We start from the raw sequence: 20,528 nt of genomic DNA, 5'->3' as shown, positions 1-20,528 counted from the left end.
GTCGGAAGTTCATATTCCTTAAACAAGGATGCAGAGAGATACTTCCATAACACAAGTGTTAATGACAGATCACTGACACCAATGGTGTAAGTTCAGATTCAGTATTTATTTACAGGATCAACCCTGATCTATTAAAAAACAGCAGAATAATAAAAAGACAGAAACAATACGGAGGTTCCCCGTTTCAGGTAAATGTAATTCTGTATAAAGAATAGTCTTTTAGTTGTCTAATTTTTTTCAGCATTTTCATCAGATAAATATATACTCTCACAAAACAATAAATTTAGTCTACTTTTCATTTATACATATAAAGCAGTATACATCCAAGGACTTAAGGCGTTAAAACTTAAGGTTGCATTTCTATGTCCTCCTTCCATGACTCTGTATCGAAGTCTAAGTTAATCAGAGTAATGAGGTCCACTGAGCTGAGGGGGTACAAATAAATTAGAACTACAATCAACTTTGCATTTCACTCTGCCTTTGTAGTAACATTCTGTTAGAAGATCATTTTATCATTTCAGTTTGGAGAAAATGCTAATTACGCTCATTACAGTAATGACTAGAATTCATCTAAGCCTTCATCACAATTCTATGTGCACAAACAGGTGATAAGCAATGACATCATAGAGGTTCAACAATGTGAACAACCCACTGTTTTAGTCAATCACAGAAATTTTGCTTTCTGACAATTTTTGCTTGTTAGTTTACATAATATATTGATTCACCACAACCCATATCGATCATAAAAGTTTCAATTGTAAATTGTACATGGTCACACTGGATTTTTGTACTGTCACAGAGCCTAGCAGACTTTACAAAGTGCTTTATATATATATATAAAGATTTCAATTATTTAATATGTGGAAGTAAAATAAGTAAAAACAATCCTCATTGATGAATGGGTGTATATCGAAATAAATATAACAATGTTATTATTTGGGGGGGGGATGGGGGGTTACAGTGAGGTGATGAAAGACAACATTAACGGCCCGTTATTTTCTATGACAATTTAGTTCACAGATTTCGTAAGATGTATATTATCGTATTACTGTGTGTGTGTGTTTGGCTTTGTTTTTTTGTTTTCCATAAATGCAGATAGATTTTTTGCATTTATGTAAAACATTTTAGTATAAACTGTCACACAATAACAGCCCTCCACCAGGTAGAACTGATAAGTAAATAAAAATCCTACAGCATGACATGGTAGGTTGGAGATTGCCTTAACTAAACATGATAATAAAACGGGAAAAGAATAGTCATGGTCTGCATTATGTTTTCAGAGGTATATGCATCTCAGTAGTCGCTGTGAGTTTAGCAGCACACTGATTCTGATCCAGTGACTCTTACCGATCCCCGTCAACCATATTCTACACTGATAAGCACATTCAACCTCATAAAATTATGGCCATTTGGCTTATTAGTTCTTTTCTGAATATTCCAACCAGCAGAAAACAGAATTCCTTATGAACGTTGTGATATGCTGGATCAGTGTAACATGGGCTCTGAGTTAATATGGCTTGCACTGGTAAAGCACTGATTGATTTTTGTTATAAAAACCTTTGGGTGTTAACCGAAGACTGTATTTTAACATGAATTACAAGACTAAATTCATGTCAAACATCATGTAATAAAAATGAGTGAATAGGCCTGTACTAACAGAAGACGCTGTGTGCGATCTATGCAAATTCAAAATAGCAGAATGCCGCCAGTCATTTCCAACCAATCAGCCAGAGTGGAACCACAAAACATTTCTGTAATGAACAACCTTCAAGATAACCTCTTCTGTGAATTATAGAGTAGAACCCATTGCCAAAGCTTGCTCAAAGCTTCTAGTACTGGAAACATTAAGTATTAACAACAACAACATGAAAAAAAATATTGAAAAAAAACAAAAACAAAAAAACATGACCACATAGTTTGTGGCCGCTCACTCTAGCAAGCAAGTCTCTGAATCCAAACACATCTGGAAACCCCAAGCTCAAATGATGGTCAAATAACCACTACCTGTTTTGAACGGTCCCTGAGCTACTTCTGGCCATACAGTCTATCAATAGCACATTCAAAGGAAGCAGCTCACTGACCATTGGGTTCAAAATAAGTCATGGAAGAGAATGATAAAACCAGGCTCCTCGTGACTCTGGGAGACATTTCAGCCCTTAAGGACCCTGTGTTCTGTCTGTAGACGATCCCTGCCCACCCAGGTTTCCCTGACACTGGCTCATTCTGTCCTGGAGGTGGAGATCTGGCTCACTCATGGACATCCCAAATTTCAGAAAGTAGAGGCGGGAGTTTCTTGTCTTGGAGGCGCAGAGCAAAGACTTGCTCTGAGTGGACGCTGCTCAGTGTACGGAGGCTGACCAGCTTCATCAGCATTCGGGGAAACATCAGATGATCCTTTGGTGGAAATTAAAGGGAAGTGGAGGACTGATGACAATGTAGAAATACATAGTAATAGCAAAACCTTATCAATTATACAGTATTATTATGGCTAAAGCTATTAAAATGATTTAAAATAATTTCATTAATTGAAATGAAGCTAAAATGTATACATACATACACACACACACATATATATATATATATATATATATATATATATATATATATATATATATATATATATATATATATATATATATATATAATATTAAATGAAAATAAAACAAGTTGAAGTGGAAGCATTAAAATGACAAACTGATTTTTTTTTTTTACAGCTAAATAGAAATACTTTAAAAAAAAATTACTTAAAATGACAAGAATAGTGTAAAATTACTAGGACAAACTAAAATTAAACAAACAAAATAAATTTGAAAATAAAGCTAATTTAAAATATTAATAAATAATATAATATTATATAAATAATACCAAAATAACTGGATATAGTAATTTGTTACTGAGAAAGGGTGGAATCACCAGTGCCACCTACTGGATGTAAAAGGACACAACAGGCAAAATATCTCGCAGTCCTCTGACAAACTAATGCTGATACACTACTGTTCTGTTGGATTGGTAAGATTTTTCAATTTTAAACAGATCATTTATGTATGATATAAATCATTATATATCAATCAACATACTTTTATTCAGCAAGGATGCATTAAATTGAACAAAATTGACAATAAAAACATTTGTAATGTTACAAAAGATTTCCATTTCAAATAAATGCTGTTCGTTTGAACTTTCTATTTATTAAATTATCCTGAAAATAATTTTTTTTAAAAATTAAAAACGCATTACGATTTCCACAAAAATTATACACAGCACAATGTTTTTTTTTTTTAAATTGTTAATAATAATAAGAAATACTTGTTGAGTGCCAAATCAGCATATTAGAATGATTTCTGAAGGATCATGTGACACTGAAGACTAGATGAATAATGCTGACAATTCAGCTTTGACATCACAGGAATAAATTACATTTTGAAAATATAACAGTTATTTTAAATGAGGTAAATCATACTCACATTGGGTCGTTTTATTCTGATGTAAGAGTGGAGGGCATCCACATATGGCTGCTGTAGTCTTTCCACTAGCTCGTGATCCTGCACGTTCGGTCGGTCTGACCCCACACACACACACACACACGATTAACGCAAATTAATGATGCTGCATTTTATTAGTTTTGTGAGAAATTTTTTACAGTAATTTTTGGGAAGTACTGTAGGTTGAATCATTAAAAGCTCTCAAAATAAACCAATAGCACACCAGATGGCAATCTCAATCTAACTAGTATCTCCTAAATCCAACCCTTTTTTTTGTACTATAATTATTTTGTTGCTTTTTTTCTTTCACCCATGAAAACAGGGCGTACTGATATTTCTTTATGGAAACAGGCCAAAATGTAATGCCTGATAAGACTCACCAAAAGACAAACAATATAATATTGGTTCATGTGTGTCAAACTGACCTGCTGAGAAAATGTTGATAGCGATGAGCAAAGCGTACTCTGCCTCATCAAGGTGGAGGTCATTCATGCCTTTTGAAAACTCAAAGATGGGGTTGATGAACTCAACCTGCAGCCCTGCAGATGAGTCAGAGAGGACAGAGAGCAGAGATAATCAGTCTTAAATACAACAAAAATATACAAAACCTTGTGCAATAGAAAATCATTCTATTCTGGTTCGGATGGGTTGAACAGCTTGCAGCTTTGTCTGGTTAGAACAGTTATGACTCAAACCAAGTTATATACTTTACTGAGTAGCAGTGTAGTCTTACAAGCTCAGATCTTAGATTCCTCGAAAGATTAAAGCAAACAAATTAAATGCCTGGTTTCACAGACAGGGCCTAGATTAAACCCAGATTATGCCTTAGTCTAATTAGGACAAGTAGCTTTTATAAACATGCCTTAAAGAGAAAACATTAGTGGTGTGCATCTTGAAACTATAGCACTGACATATATCTTTTTTTTAATACGGTAGCGGTATGAACAGCTAATAATGTGTTGCTAATGTTACACAACCCATTTTCCCGTTCTCCATCTCAGAGTCGGACACTTTCTAGAAATCAGTATCCTTAAAATGCTTTGAACATCATAGAAAATCATTGGAGAATGGCATATATAGTTCATCATAACATTGTAACATACATTATGGTCATAATTCTCCTGCCATATATATATTGCTAACTTTCCTGTCTCTTCTTGGTGTTCTTGCGCGCACTGCAGAAAAGTGCATTCAAAATGCATTTTGACTGCCGTTTTAAGGATAAAATAAAAAATTTTTTGACATTTTTTACATTTTTGACATTCAATTGCACATGGTTTGTCTTAAGGCATATCAAAAACACCACATAGGTGGTCTTTAATCTATTAGTAAAAGCTGAAATTATGATTCAAATTAATAAAAAAGGGATAGTTCACCCAAAAATGAAAAATGTATGTTTATCTGCTTACCCCTAGGACAACCAAGATGTAGATGAGTTTGCTTCTTTAGTAGAACACAAATGAAGATTTTTAACTCCAATCAATGCTCGTATAAGTCAGTGGAGTGTTTTTCTATGAGAGTCACTGTGAGAGTAAAACACAGATATACGAATCCATTTTAAACCCTGTGGCTCATGACGACACGATGTCTTAAGATACAAAACGATTGGTTTTTGAACAGTATTTGTTTTTGTTTTTTACCTCATAGCAGACAAATCTCATCTAATATTCCCAATTCCATTACTTCTGCCAGAGAAGGTCAAAACCTGGCATGATCATATATATATATATATATATATATATATATATATATATATATATATATATATATATATATATATATATATATATATATATATATATATATATATATATATATATATATATATATATATAAATAAAATGAACACGCCAGGGTTCAGGAGATTGTCTTGACTAGGACCACACCCCTTAATGCATTGAAGCAACTGCCATGTGATTGGTTGTTGGTTGATTAGGTAATTGCATTAATGAGAAATTAAACAGGTGTTCCTAATAATTATTTACGTGAGTGTGTTTTATCTATCTATCTATCTATCTATCTATCTATCTATCTATCTATCTATCTATCTATCTATCTATCTATCTATCTATCTATCTATCTATATATATATATATAAACACACACACTCACACTCACCTAAATGATGAATGGGAAATAAGGTGATTTAGGGAATTTTGAGCGTGGCATGGTTGTTGGTGCCAGTCGGGCCGGTCTGAGTATTTCACGATCTGCTCAGTTACTGGGATTTTCAAGCACAACCATTTTTAGGGTTTACAAAGAATGGTGTGAAAAGGGAAAAACATCCAGTATGCGCCAGTCCTGTGGGCGAAAATGCCTTGATGCTAGAGGTCAGAGGAGAATGGGTCGACTGATTAAAGCTGATAGAAGTGCAACTTTGACTAAAATAGCCACTCGTTACAACCGAGGTATGCAGCAAAGCATTTGTGAAGCCACAACACGCACAACATGGAGGTGAATGGGCTACAACAGCAGAAGACCCCACCGGGTACAAACTATTTCCACTACAAATAGGAAAAAGAGGCCAATTTGCATAAGCTCACCAAAATTGGACATTTGAAGATGGGAAAAATGTTGCCTGGTCTGATGAGTCTCGATTTCTGTTGAGACATTTAGATGGTAGAGTCAAAATTTGCCATAAACAGAATGAGGACATGGATCCATCATGTCTTGTTACCACTGTGCAGGCCGGTGGTGTTGGTGTAATGATGTGTGGAATGTTTTCTTGGCACACTTTAGTGCCAATTGGGCATCGTTTAAATGTCACAGCCTATATGAGCACTGCTTCTGACCATGTCCATCCCTTTATGACCACCATGTACCATACTCTGATGGCTACTTCTAGCAGGATAATGCACCATGTCACAAAGCTTGAATCATTTCAAATTGGTTTCTTGAACATGACAATGAGTTGACTGTACTAAAATGTACTTTGTGCCCTGGATGTGCATCCCACAAATCTCCATCAACTGCAAGATGCTGTCCTATCAATATAGGCCAACATTTCTAAAGAATGCTTTCAGCAGCTTGCTGAATCAATGCTGCGTAGAATTAAGGCAGTTCTGAAGGCAAAAGGGGGTCAAACACACTATTAGTATGGTGTTCCTAATAATCCTTTAGGTAAGTGTAGAATCCTCATTCTGTGATCGCGCCGTTTTGACCTTCTTGGGTGAAAGTAATGGCGTTGGGAATACTGGATGAGATTTGTCTGATATTAGGTTAAAAAAATACCATAAACTATATTTGGTATCTCGCATAAACCGATCGTTTCGTGTCTTAAGACATCAATGTGTCGCCACAAGCCACAGGGTTTAATATGGATTTGTATGCCTATGTGTTTTACTCTCATAGTGACTCTCATAGAAAAACACCCCACTGACATGCATTATATGGCAATGGTTGGAGTTAAAAATCTTCATTTGTGTTCTACTCAAGAAACAAACACACCTACATCTTGAATGCCCTGGGGGTAAGCAGATAAACATCAAATTTTCATTTTTGGGTGAACTTTCCCTTTTTGAAGTATTCATTAGTATTAGTTTTATATTCATTATTAGATTATTATATTCATTTTATATTTCATTATTAGTTCATGTTAACTAATGTAGTTGCCTAATGTTAGAAAATAATATTCTTTGTTATTATTATATCCATCAGGCAATTTTAAATTCGAGCACCCATACAACATTTCAAACAGTACCTGCTTTGGCAAAATCCTCTTTATTGTAGCTAAAGTCTTTGAGGAAGGTGATGCTGTCTATCGCTGGGTTATAACGTCTGGAAGTCTCTAGCAACATGATCTAAGGAGAAAAGTAAGTTTAGACGTGTTTGGTTTTTCATGAGAAACATGATTTGACAGCAGGTGGCATTTTTTTCAAAAGTTCTTCTTGCTACAAAACAACAGCAGAAACAAGTCTGCCAAACAAGAGTGATCCATCTGTGCATGGCTGAAAACAATGTGTGTTAGGGGTCAGTCAGTCTAACCTCTATAGTTGAGGTCTTCAGCAGGGCGATCTGGTCTTCTCGAGTGAGCTCCAGGAAGCCAGGCAGCTGTTTAGCAAAGTCTACAATCTCCTGCACGGACATAATGGCCAGCTCAGTGAAATGAGCAAACCGCTGTTGTCGAACCTCTCGGTTAAGTGGGTCCTGACTCTGTGGCCATGGCTGAAAAACAACAAATCTTGATGTAAACGCTTAGGATCAATGCATCGGAGATTCTGAAAGATAGCACAATGCTCAATCGGATTTTTGAAGGATTAAATACATGTCTTTCGAAGCAAGGGCACAATGGAGAGGCCAATTCATAGTTTTCAGTCACATGACTGGTACGGGGACCTGGAGGGTAAAACATCGTTGGAACTCCAGCACAGGCCTGTCCATTTCCCATCGGTTTTAAGTAGGGATGTACAATATATTGTCCATATAGGTATCAGTCGATAATGTTCATTCTGAAATGTTATCATAATCAGCCCATTAAGGAAATTTAGCCAATATATTAAAGCCGATAAATAATTATTTCCTTAACCTGAGAAACTTCAGATGTGCACTGTATGCCATGGCCGTTTTGTATTGCTTGAAATATGATTGGAATCACTTTGAAAAGGAAAATACAGTTAAGTGCAAGATGCACAGTGCAAATCTGTCATATAGACTAAATAAAATTATAATGATAATGTCAATAATTATGTGCCTGAGACATGGCTTTTAATGGTGAGACTCAAAAATTATATAAAATTTGGATTTATATTTATCAAATACATCGGTTATCCACTTTCAAATCCCTAGTTTCAAGCCACAAATATTTAGATCACCTCTCAAAAGAAGAAAAACAAAGATGTGTGAACAAACTGCAAGCTTTGGGTACTTGCGATGCACATACAGCCACTGCCACAATATTTCAATCACTAAAAAAAACTGCAAACACTTAACGTGAAAATGCTTGATGTACTCAAACGTATCAAGACATTGATATTAAAATATCTAATTCGAGATGCACCTTATTGTTTATGCATGCTACGTACATGCTAGCAAATGTGAAAATTAAAGCAATGCCCTAAATTGCACAGTAAGCCTTTTTTTTTTTAAATGTAGCCTTCATATTCTGGTTTATAGGGTTATGGTGAACCATTCATATTAAGGGTTATAGTGAATTTGGTCCTCAAATATCACTGTCTTAATGAATTAAACCACATTTAGCATTTTCATTATAATGGTTTAAACACTCAACATGCAATTTAGGATGCTGCGTTTATATTCTGGGCACATGTGCTCACTTGTATATAGAATGCACCATCAGTAAGTTGCATACTAAATTGGATGTTTTAATATCACTGTTTTGGTACATTAGTATTTAGTACAAACCTGGTAAAAAATAACTGGCAGGCAGCGGAGTAAAGCCTTGTTTTGCCTTCCAGGTGAGCCTTCCTATATAGTGAAAACTATGAATTGCAGTTTGATAAACGTGACAAAGCTTTTCAGTCGAACTATCTAAGTCTGTTAGTCCGACTTCACAAAAACCAGATGGGTACGATTTCAGTCATACAATGACATTTTAAAATTGAACACAAACTCTTACAGCTGACAAATATGCACTTACAGTGACTTTAGGCCGATCAAGAAAAGATCGTTTGTTGCACTGCTTCTGCATGGCCACCAGCTTTTCGATCATCTCCTGCTGTTCAGGAGCCAGAGGGGGCATCTCAGGGGCGGGGCTGGGTGTTGCCACTGTAGAGGTACGTGCTGTCTCTTCTTCCTGTTTTTTCATCTTTTTCAGTCGGATCTGCTCCTCTGACAGCACACCTATAAGAGACAGAGAGATAAAGCCGCGAACAGAATGATAAGGAAAAGCAGAACACATTCACAATGTCATATGGACATATCATAACAGATAAGATAAGAGATTTGATGACAAGTTTATGGAAAAAAAGCCAGACATGGGTGAAAGAAAGGTACACTGACAATCAAAAGTTTGGTTGATAAAAATGTATTAATATAATCATTCATTTTATTCAGCAAGACTGCATTAAATTGACCAAAAGTGACTGTTGCACAGTTACACACAATTTCTATTTCAAATAATTATTTATTAAAGAATGCATCTTCCATAAAAATATTAAGCCGCACAGTTGTTTATTATTATCAACTTTGATAATAATAAGAAATATATTGTTTTAAGCAAACATTTAACCCAACCGCTGGGTTTGTCTCATTTTCAACCCAACTTGGGTTATTTTTTAATCCAGCATTTTTTAGAGTGTGGAGTAATGGCTGCTGAAAATTCAACCATCATGAGAATAGAATTAAAAAAAACATAAAAAATATATATTTGAGTAGAAATAGTTATTTTAAATTGTAATAATACTTCACGAGATTACCGTTTTACTATAAATTTGATTAAATAAGCATAAGAAACTTTCTTTTTCTTTCAAAAACATTTTTAAAAAATCAGACAAAGCTTTTGAACAGTAGTGTAGATGCTGATGGTCTAAGAGTGTCACTCACATTGCTCCAGCATGCCCGCCTCCCTGCACTTGCGCAGACGGCATTGCTGACACTTGCGGCGCATGTACATGTCCATCTCGCAACGGCCGGAGTTCTTGCAGTTGTACTGAGCTCCTTTGATCACGCTGCGTCTGAAGAAACCTTTACAGCCCTCACAGCTCAGCACATTATAATGAAAGCCAGACGCTTTGTCTCCACATACGCTACACACCTCATTTCCCAACATCTTGGGAGCAGGACCCTTCTTTCGCTTCACTGGCTGACCCTCTGCACAAACACACGGGACAGAGACACAAATGTATGAGCTTTGCAAATCCAAAGCAACATACTACACAAATAAAAAATAAATTAAATAACTGACACATTTTTATTCATTCATCAAATTAAGCCAGTTCATCCATACATACATGAGTAAAAGTCCCATGTCCCACATTATGTAACAGGTAAAGTTCAACTCTGCCTTATCAGAATCATTTTACACTATAAGCAATGTGAAGTAGATTATCTATGACGAGTCAAGAAGTATCCTCCAGTTGTTCAATCTCACCTGGTGCAGGGGTGTCCTCTGAGGGGTACATCTTGATGTCACTGGGCTCCATGAGCAGCGTGTCGTTCAGCTCATTGTGTGAGATGTTGTAAGGGGCCGTCTGACTGAGAGTCTCCTGTTTCACTTCTGCTGTCGCTGCTGAAGGGCCCTCTTCACTGGGACAGCACAGAGAGTCCCCTGTACACACACACACCAACAACACATATTTCTTTTAAGGCCGGGTCTGATGATCAACCAGGTGTCCAACAACCAACTACTCAATTAGTACTAAGAACTAGATTTTCTTTCTTTAGACATTTTTCAACATAGCGCTGCATACACATGCAGACGGATGACTTTTTAATCATGTCACATGCTGCATTTTTCACACTGATATTATTATACAGGGATCCCTTAAGACTAGACATTGAAGCAGAAAACCAACGAGATATATAAATGTGTTGTTTTTATACTTCTATAGTTCTGATGGGTGACAAATCACTGTGAATATAACACACCACACAACATTAAATAACATTGATACAACCTATTTGTATGTAATGATTGGTTAATTACAAGCTTTAACATACCTAGGTCAAGAATCCTATTAATTTATAGAAAATTCCATCATTTGTAGTAACTTTCAATTATTAAAGCTTATGGCAACTGTTTAACATTCAACATTTTCATAAAGTATGGACAGTGCCCAAAAAACTACAATAATAAAATGAAATCATAATTCATTATTATTAACCTTGCATTAAATATGTTGGTAAATTTAACTGCCAAAAGGATGTCGAAACTCATTTTATTTCTGCTAAAAACATTTATGGGTTCACATTTTTCAGAATATAGCTGCCATTAAAGGGTTAGTTCATCCAAAAATGAAATTGATGTCATGACTCACCCTAATATTGTTCCACACCCGTAAGACCTCTGTTCATCTTATATTGACTGATATTTTATATTCAGTCCGACTGCTTATCTAAGTGTATGCACACTATACTGTCCACGTCCAGAAAGGGAATAAAAACATCATCAAAGTAGTCCATGTGTGACATCAGTTGGTTAATTAGAATCTCTTGAAGCATCGAAAATACATTTTGGTCCAAAAATAACAAAAACTACTTAGCATCAGTCTTCTCTTCCATGTTTGTTTTCAAACCTCAAATAAAGATTAAATTGGTCATGAAACAGCGGATTGATTCATGATTCATATCGCCAATGTCACGTGATTTCAGCAGTTTGACACACGATCCGAATCATGAATTAATTAATTTATTACACCCTTTAAGGATATTGTTCATTGTGCTGTTTCTGGCTAGATGATGTCATAAACTTAAAGGTAGGATAGGTAGTTATTGGTTAAAAACCTTTTTTCCCAAATTTGTTTAAACTTTCTTTATATATCAATACATAATTAAAATGTAAGTACTCTGAAAAAGAAAGTATAAAAAAATGAGTGTCTGTAGACCTCTCACAACTCTTTTAAAGACAGCTCACTCCACCTTCTTCCTTCTGGGCTCTTTCCACAGCCACGTCCCCAAAATACATGAACGCTACACCGGCTGCTCAGCTGGAAGACCCATTATTTACCTCAGACGAGCATGTAGTGGCATCATGTCAGAATCACATGTAATAAAAAAATCTTACTTTATCAGTATGAATATAAACAAATAAGATGTCTTTTAGTACTCACTATCAAGCTAGAATACCGGTACTGGTAAAGTTTAAAATATATTTTTGTTTGATTTGGTAACGAGCTAGTTATATTTATAAGGCAAAGAAAACGGGTAGCATCATGTTTTTCCAATAACATCAGTTATATTGTAATGAAGATGAATTTCGTGTAAGATTCATAACATATACAGTGTTTTGCATGTAGGAGTTTCCATGATGAAAGCATTGTTGATTAGTAGTAGCTAAAGCTAACTTAGTTCAAAAAAACGTTCCTGGATGCAGAGTACTAGCTTTTACACATGCATTTTGTTATCTAAAGTAAAAAAACAGAAACACTAGAACAATGCACAGCGGCTTCAGTCCTGTATTGTGTTGACCTCATATGGCAAAACGGTTCAACTTTCAAATAGATATGGGTCCTTTTAGCCTAAACTTAGGGCATTATGGAAACATTTTGGGAATATTGTTTAGATTATTTTTTAAGCCGCTGTGCATTGTTCTAGTGTTTCTGTTTTTTTACTGTATTTGCCTGATAATGTCATTGTATAAAAAGAGGTTTAAATAAATACAAATCTTACAGACATACATGATTTGTATAATTTTATTTCTGTGGTAAGATGACTTGAAGTGACTCGAAACTAAAATGGTAGGACTTGGACTCGACTTGAGACTTGTTGGCTTTGACTTCTGACTCGACTCGAGACTTGCCTCATCTTTGACTCGACTTGACTCGGGACTCGAGGGCCAAGACTTGAGACTTACTTGTGACTTGCATAACAATGACTTTGTCCCACCTCTGGTAAATACCATACTCACAAAGCAAGATAGTTTACTATTATCATGAAAAATTACGCCAATAAAAAAAGGTTTAAAGACATTCCGTATTAAGAAACTATTATCAAGTAAGTTGTATTGTCTCCTCTGTATTCCCCCACTTATTATTTTATCTATTCTGTATTTTTTGTTGTTGAAATTTTAGTTTTTGCAAATAATGAAAAAAATCTTCTTTTGTATTCAGCATAGGAAAGAAACTCACACAGGTTTGGAACAACATAAGGGTGGGAATTTTTGTAAAATGTTTTGTTAAAATTAGGCTTGTTATTTTTATTAGAAATAAAGGCCACTTGGTTTAAAATGTTATAATCAAATTCAATGACATTCATACATTTACAAGTGTGACTAAAATGCTCAACTATGTTCTGGCAGCTTCTGATTTGTATCTACTCTTTGTATGTGAACATTATCTCAAATTATTTAAAGAAAGTCTTACCATGACCAACATCAGTGATATCAGTCGTAGAAAGGGTGGACATCTTCCACACAGCCACTTGTCATAACGAACCAAGACTGCACCTGCAAAGCACAATGAAAGGAAAAGTAGAATTCTTGACAAACTGCCTGTTTGTGTCAACGATTCAGTTTATAATATTCAGTCACAAGAACTGCCTCAAACAGACACTAACTTTGAATATAAAGTTTAATACTAAATCCATACCACCTACCAAGTAGAACAGCAAACAGCAGTGTTTAAATCAAAGCAACAATTACACACCTAACACACACGTCAGTCACGTTACATAGGCAGCAGTGGTCTGCCACTCTCACTGACAATAAACGCACACAATGCTGATCTTCACTAATGACTGTCAGTACAGTTCCTTAAGTAGTCACGCTTCTGAACGGAAAGCTCGCAAAAACTACACAGTCACTCTTTCACATCATGGGAATTTTCTTTTGCTAAACTGTGCAAAACAAAAAAGAAGAAATATTCATTAAATTGAGTGCATGATTTTGCCAACTAAGCATGGTGTATAAACTGCCTACTTGAGAATAGGAATTGAAAGTACAAAAAAATTGGTCAAGACTCATGGGTGTTGCTAGGAAAGTTTTTGAGTTAGGGAAGAATACTTTGGATAAAGGTTTAATCGCATTAACCTTGAAATGACAAAAAAAAATTGCCTAATGTAATTTTCCTGATGGACTTCCAATGGTGGCTACATTTCATGAAGTTAATTTCGCATCAGTTAAAATTTGGTGAATTTTGACATGCAAAAACCACAGCACTAACCAATAGCAAGTTACTTGGTCTGGCAGTGACCTCTGTGTGGACAACCGCGGGTCCTGCCTACTTCGCCTGTGAAACTTTGTTGTGCAAGCGTGAATGTAAGAATGAAGCAAAAAATGCTGATTCAATTCTACAATAGGACCTTATCAGCTAAAAAGTAGAAAAACCATGACTCACAAAAAATAAAATACTACTAGAAAGAAAAAAAAGCAGGACATCCGAGGGGAACTTCTTTAAATGACAATGGTGTTAACTGATTATATTGAAGAAGATTGCTTTTGGACCAAACATAAACAACTTTTAATAAAATACCCAACTATTTATTAAAATCCATAGGTTATAACCATCTAGTCCCTGAAGTTCCTACTTTATTATCATCACTTATTTACTAAAACAAACTGTTGTTGCATACAACCTATTTATTTTAGTTTGTAGTATGTTTACATTTCGATTTTAATAGATTTATAATATTGGCCATAACATGAACATCTTTCTGATTTTTACACTGATATACCAATAAGATAAGTTAAAGGCACAGCATGTGATTTTCGCTGTTATAAAACAAAGGCTTAGCTTGATGATGTTGCGATTGAATGAGCATGGAATCATGGAGTTGTAGTCTTGAATCTACACCTCTACAGTCGATGACTTGGGCAGAAATCACGTTCATGGATGAGTGAATGTATTCAAGTTTTATTAGCATTAGAGTGGCATGAAGCAGGACGCACAGAGAGCCCTAAGGAACGAATGCTTATGAGAGAGACCTGCGTGAAACACCGGTCTCTGAGCTTTTATAATGCTTTTATTTGTTGTGTATGTGGGGTAACACAGTGCTGTTTTACATGGTTAAACAATCATATTAAATACATTAGAGTGATTTGAAAGTTGTTATAACATTTCTCCGTTCGTTCAGTGGATGAGAACTGTTGCAGTTTCACATCTAGAATCAATATTTAGTGTTGTAGTACTCAAGACCGGTCCATTTTTTGAAGGTCTTGGTCTTGTCTCAGTCTTGACTGCATTTCTCCTTGGGCTTGTATTGGTCTCAGACTTAAAAGGACTCTGGATTTTATCTCAAGATAAGTTTTTTCCGGACTTTTAAAAAAAAAAAAAGTATGTGATTTGTTATGTTACTGTGCTGCCGGGTTAAAAAAATAAAATAAAAAAAAATCAATGCATAATTGTCTCAAAAATGCCCAAAATTAATATAAATGCCCACAAAATTCAGATAAATGCAAATGATATTGATTAGCGGCTGAAAATACATTGGTTACCCACTATTTCTGTCGATAAAGACCCAGTGCAGTGGTGGAAAAATAATGAGGAGGAGTTTCCAAGGTTGGCAAAACTGGCACAAAAGATCCTTTGCATTCCAACACCGGTGTTGCATCAGAAAGACTTTTCAGTTCTTTATGAAACATTCAGACAGTGTTTCGCTCTAGTTTGACACCAGATAAACTTAACATGCCTTCCTTCATTAAAAAAAATTGCCATAGATTTAGAACGCAAGTAGTAAAAATGTATGTGCCTCATGTTTATCAGTATCCTTATGTTCGTTGGGCAAAGAATGAAAATTAAATAAACAAAGTAAAAATGTATTTGACTAATAACTTTTTCCATTACGGTTTCTATAGATATCGCGATATATCGATATTGTGAATTCTTTTGGCCACAGTAACCGTGGTGTTGTTCCAAACCTGTATACATTTCTTTCTTCTGCTGAACACAAAGGAAGATGTGTGGATGAATGTTTGTAATTAAGCAGATCTCGACTACCACAGTATCCCCGACCCCACTCTGGAAGTCGATGGCTGCCGAGATCTGCTTGGTGAGTAAATGATGACAGAATTTTCATTTTTGGGTACAAAAGCTATCGCTTTAATAAAAACTGGATGACTAAATGACACGATTAATTTAAAAATATGTTGTGTGATGGAGAAAGCTCTCTCTGATTATGCTACATTAGCCACTTGACAAAATAGCGTTGTCTTTGAGGAATGGTATAAGACTAACCATGTTGTGCTGTATAACAATGAGTAGTTTTCTGTTGATAAATGTAAATCCAAACAGTTGCTCACCTGTCTAATAAAATGCATACTATATTAAAGCATCTTTGGTGTTTCCATGCTTTTGGCAGAAATCAAGGATAGCTTCCGTAACATTGACTTCTCTGAATTTAAACATTGTTGTAAGTGTCTGGGATAATGTAAGTACATGTGATCAAAATATATAACAAGGTACTGGTTTTTGGATAGTTGCCTTTAAATAATGGAATAATGAATTAGGCTGTTAGATAAAAATGTACACATGCTAACATTTGGAATATTAGCATGACAATTAAAACACATCTAACAAAAAATATAAGTAGATTTGAACACTAAAGTAAATCTTTTTTAGCATACAATTAAAAATATCATACAACACTTCAAATCTATTAATAAGGTGAAGCATGTTAATGTGAGTGAGAGCACTTACCCCTAGAATGATGATTTGCTATTGTCTATCCATGTTGTTCTCTGACTAACAGCACATCCCATTTTTTCTCTCCAATAGTCTGGATGCCATCAGAGGTAACTTCTCTCCTATAATACTCTTCTGTGTCACAGCTTTCTGACTGACAGCAAAACAAAGAGAGGAAAAACAAACGTGACTTCTGTTTGGCAGTTGTAAAGCTCCAAAGCTGAGGTGTTCAGAAGGATCATATAAAACACAAAAAAGCAAGAGAGAAGAAGCAAATGGATAGAATGGCAGAGGAGAAGGTGAATGAGTGAATAAGAGAGTGAAAGAAAGAAAAAGGAGGGAGAGAAAGAGAGCAAGAGGGCACATGAGAGGTTACTAGCGGTCATTCACATGGCTGTGAAATCCCCACAGAGGCCCGAGCTCAAAACTCCACCTTTTGTAAGTGTCTCCCAAAGCACATCTTGGAAATAATGCAGAAAGATACGGCGTCTGAACAGATGCACAAAGAACATTATCAAATAAAAGGAAGCCAATTATAAAAAACAGTCAGGGCACTCAAACAACAAACTTCTGCCAAGCCTGAATATTATTTCTGGGTTTACTAAATTAAAAATAAGCAGTAATAGGAGTCCCACCACTAGAGATCATAAAAAGTTTGTGCTTTAACACGCAGGATAATGCCAACCGGGATACGACCCTGATGTTGTGTCATCCCAGTACTGTTACACCTACACCAGGACAGACAGACCAAAGTCCAGGTTGTCACCGGTCGTACAAAACTTAGAATTTAAAACAAATAAAATGGTAACTGCTATAAAACCATAAGTCAGAAACCTCAGCAGCCCAAGACAATGAACAATAATACACTTTCTGAACAACCATTTCTAATATACAAGCTGGAAAGTAAGATTTACAGCTAAAAAAGCAGATATTGTTCAAAAATTGCATGATAATCAGCACAAGTTATATCAGCTGTAAGAAATGACAATGGATCAGTTGTAAACCGGAGAAAGAATCCTGTCATTGTCTGAAATGATCCCCTTTGTTCAAGGGCTCAATGAATTGTATAGCTCTTATTTGAATTAAACACAATTAAATTCACATTGAACATGACCTGATGTAAACCAACAGAAGGCTTCTTTCAATGTCCAATGTTCTGCACTTATCAGTGGGCTGTAACCTTTGTCCTGTAAACCAGTGTGCTCTACATCTGCCAGAGCAAGAGTCAGGTCAAATGCTGGCAGATATGATAGCTGGATAGTGACAATGATCAACTGAAACAAGAATAACAGGCTATCATTCAGGCGACTTTAATTCAGAATAAATATTTCGTTTGCTCTTGCCTGTACAAGTTGTGTTTATTGCAAAGTGCTGCCTGAAATTTTCAAGCCCAAAAATAGGTTAAAGTTTAGAATCCGCTTATTTCAGGAAGTGGTGTTTTCCAATTCTCTACAAGCTTCCTCTAAGTTTGTCATGAGAATTAAGAGGAAGAAGCCCCTACTATACATAGAATGCAGATTCATAATGCAAAATGCTAGCATACGATTTAGTCTAAATGTACACTTGTGTTGGACTCAACACAGAACTACTTTCGTGCATTCTAAAATTAACCAAATTGCTGAAGGAACGTAGATACTAAAACAGAAAAGATGTGTAGGCTGGTTTCCACCCTGAAACAGACTACGCCTATTGCCAAACTAAAAGGTGGTCTTTCATATAAAATGCTCACAAATCTTTATGTACCTTGCTCACCCACCTTTTCATGCAAAGTATGATGGTGGGAGTGAGGTAAATTATGCATTCATGAACTATATATGAATGGTGTATCTAACTTGTGGTATCATGTCGAAGGCATAACTTTCACAATGGCTGTAAACAAAGCTTGTCAAAACAAATATTACAGCTAAAAACAGCTCGTTTACAAGCATTACAGATGGCAAAGACTGTACCCCAACTTCTAATGTGTCAACATATTTGAAAAATAGCTAAAATAACAAACGACTGTTAAAATTTCACTGAATTGACTAAATATATAGAACTTGCCACTAAAGTGTGCTTATTTACAGTGTGAAGGTATGGTACATTAGGTTGCATGAAATCATACATACACGTTGCTATTAACGTCACAACAGACAGAAAGCAGATCTTTTAATTTCTTGTGTGTTGTGTGATGTACAGCTGAGTGTAATGGATTATCATGAGAGAGAGAGAGAGAGAGAGAGAGAGAGAGAGAGAGAGAGAGAGAGAGAGAGAGAGAGAGAGAGAGAGAGAGAGAGAGAGAGAGAGAGAGAGAGAGAGAGAGAGAGAGAGAGAGAGATTGGAGACTTAGTTCTATGCATTAACTGTTGATTAGATTGAGATGCTCTAAAAAGTTTTTAAAAAGAAGGAAAAAAGAACAAGCTTGCAGAGGCGGAGTTAAACCAGACTAAATGATTGGAGAAATCTGGCATACGTCATCAGAGAGAAGTCTGTCATTTTATTTCCACCAGAAAGTCCATTAATGACATTTTGATTCATTAAAAAAAAAAAAAATACGAGGTCAAAAAAGTAATATGCACTTAGAAAACACAGATAGGATACATTTTCCTTGCATGTCGACACAACTGTACATGATTGTTTTTATACAGTAATGTACAGTTATGTTGCACAATGAAAATGATTCCAAAATAATTAATCATCGAGCTGACTAGCATCACCAACAAAAGCACAGACTGAAAGCCAGCCACTCCTCGCCTCTAAGCCTTCTGCAATCCCATTCCGTAGCGCCACTCCATGGTTTCCATTTATCGTTCAGCGCTCAACTAGAGAGAAACCCGTTGAGAGCGCTCCTGTAAACACAGACGTTCTTCTGCCTTTCACAGCCTGCTTGTCGCTGCAGGCAAGACTCACACAACTACGTTTCGATACGCGAGTAAAAACAAATACATAAAGAACAGTGACACTGCTGCCATACTAATAATTAACAACACACCTATAGCTCCTTCCACCTGTCAAATTAGAGGACCGGTGTAACAGTTGTATTTAAACAGCTCCAGATAACTCCATAACTGCTATTATCACACGAAACTAGTAAATGATACAGTTCTGAGTACGTTACCGGCTTTAGCCTGCAGTTTACCACAAATATTGTAACTCTGAGGATTAACGTTAGCCTCTAACAAACGCAGGACATGATCAACAGGGCAGATTACGGATTATAAAACTATATTGAACAGCAATGACAGTGGTAGCACTCATCAGCTAGCCCAAAGACCCTATAGCCTTCGCACCTTAAAACAATAGCGTTGAAATATAATAAACAATTCTAGCAAGTACCATCTAAAAGCTGACTAATTAAATCTGACAACCTCGCGGTAAGCGAGTTAGACAACTTTCGTTTGATCCGGGGAGTTTACAAGCGTTATATGAAGCATTGACAGACATGTCTCCCATCATGACAGCTACATAAGCTAACATATACCTCATCATCACACAGCCAATGTACCGCGTAAACACTCATGTAACTCTCTCAGGAGATGACGTGATCAGATGAGAATAACGCTCATTTTCTAGTGATACCTCGCTTTGCTGCTGTCGACAAGATCTTTAATCCAGCACGGTGAACTTTACACTGACGATGTGAAGAGAGAAACGCCTAGGTAGGCCATGGAGGGAGAGCTCTAAGATGGCTACAATCACAGGACTATTATTGTATTGTTCTTTCAAAATAAAAGTGCCTTCGTGACAACGGCATCACTTTGACCAACATATTTGATGAAGTGGTATTATACAAAATAATAATTGTTGAAAATTTAAAATCAAAAGGATAAAAATA

General features: G+C 35.8%; 1 protein-coding gene across 1 annotated transcript; it reads right to left on the bottom strand.

Moving 5' to 3' along the window:
- Nucleotides 1–85: 85 nt before the first annotated feature.
- On the bottom strand, nucleotides 86–20,385 carry nr1h3 (nuclear receptor subfamily 1, group H, member 3). The gene is made up of 11 exons (XM_067440415.1): nucleotides 20,273–20,385; nucleotides 16,730–16,868; nucleotides 13,460–13,542; nucleotides 10,531–10,707; nucleotides 9,984–10,250; nucleotides 9,079–9,281; nucleotides 7,467–7,646; nucleotides 7,183–7,282; nucleotides 3,908–4,021; nucleotides 3,465–3,559; nucleotides 86–2,394 (listed from the first exon to the last, which is right to left on the bottom strand). Exons 3-11 carry the CDS (start codon nucleotides 13,500–13,502, stop codon nucleotides 2,248–2,250), a joined length of 1,326 nt encoding a protein of 441 aa, XP_067296516.1. The 5' UTR covers nucleotides 13,503–13,542; nucleotides 16,730–16,868; nucleotides 20,273–20,385; the 3' UTR covers nucleotides 86–2,247.
- Between the last annotated feature and the right edge of the window lie 143 nt (nucleotides 20,386–20,528).

This window comes from Pseudorasbora parva, chromosome 1, assembly GCF_024679245.1.
Source record: "Pseudorasbora parva isolate DD20220531a chromosome 1, ASM2467924v1, whole genome shotgun sequence".
Taxonomy (NCBI): domain Eukaryota; kingdom Metazoa; phylum Chordata; class Actinopteri; order Cypriniformes; family Gobionidae; genus Pseudorasbora; species Pseudorasbora parva.
Note: the sequence above shows the minus strand (reverse complement) of the source record. Positions and strands in the feature narration are given on the sequence as shown.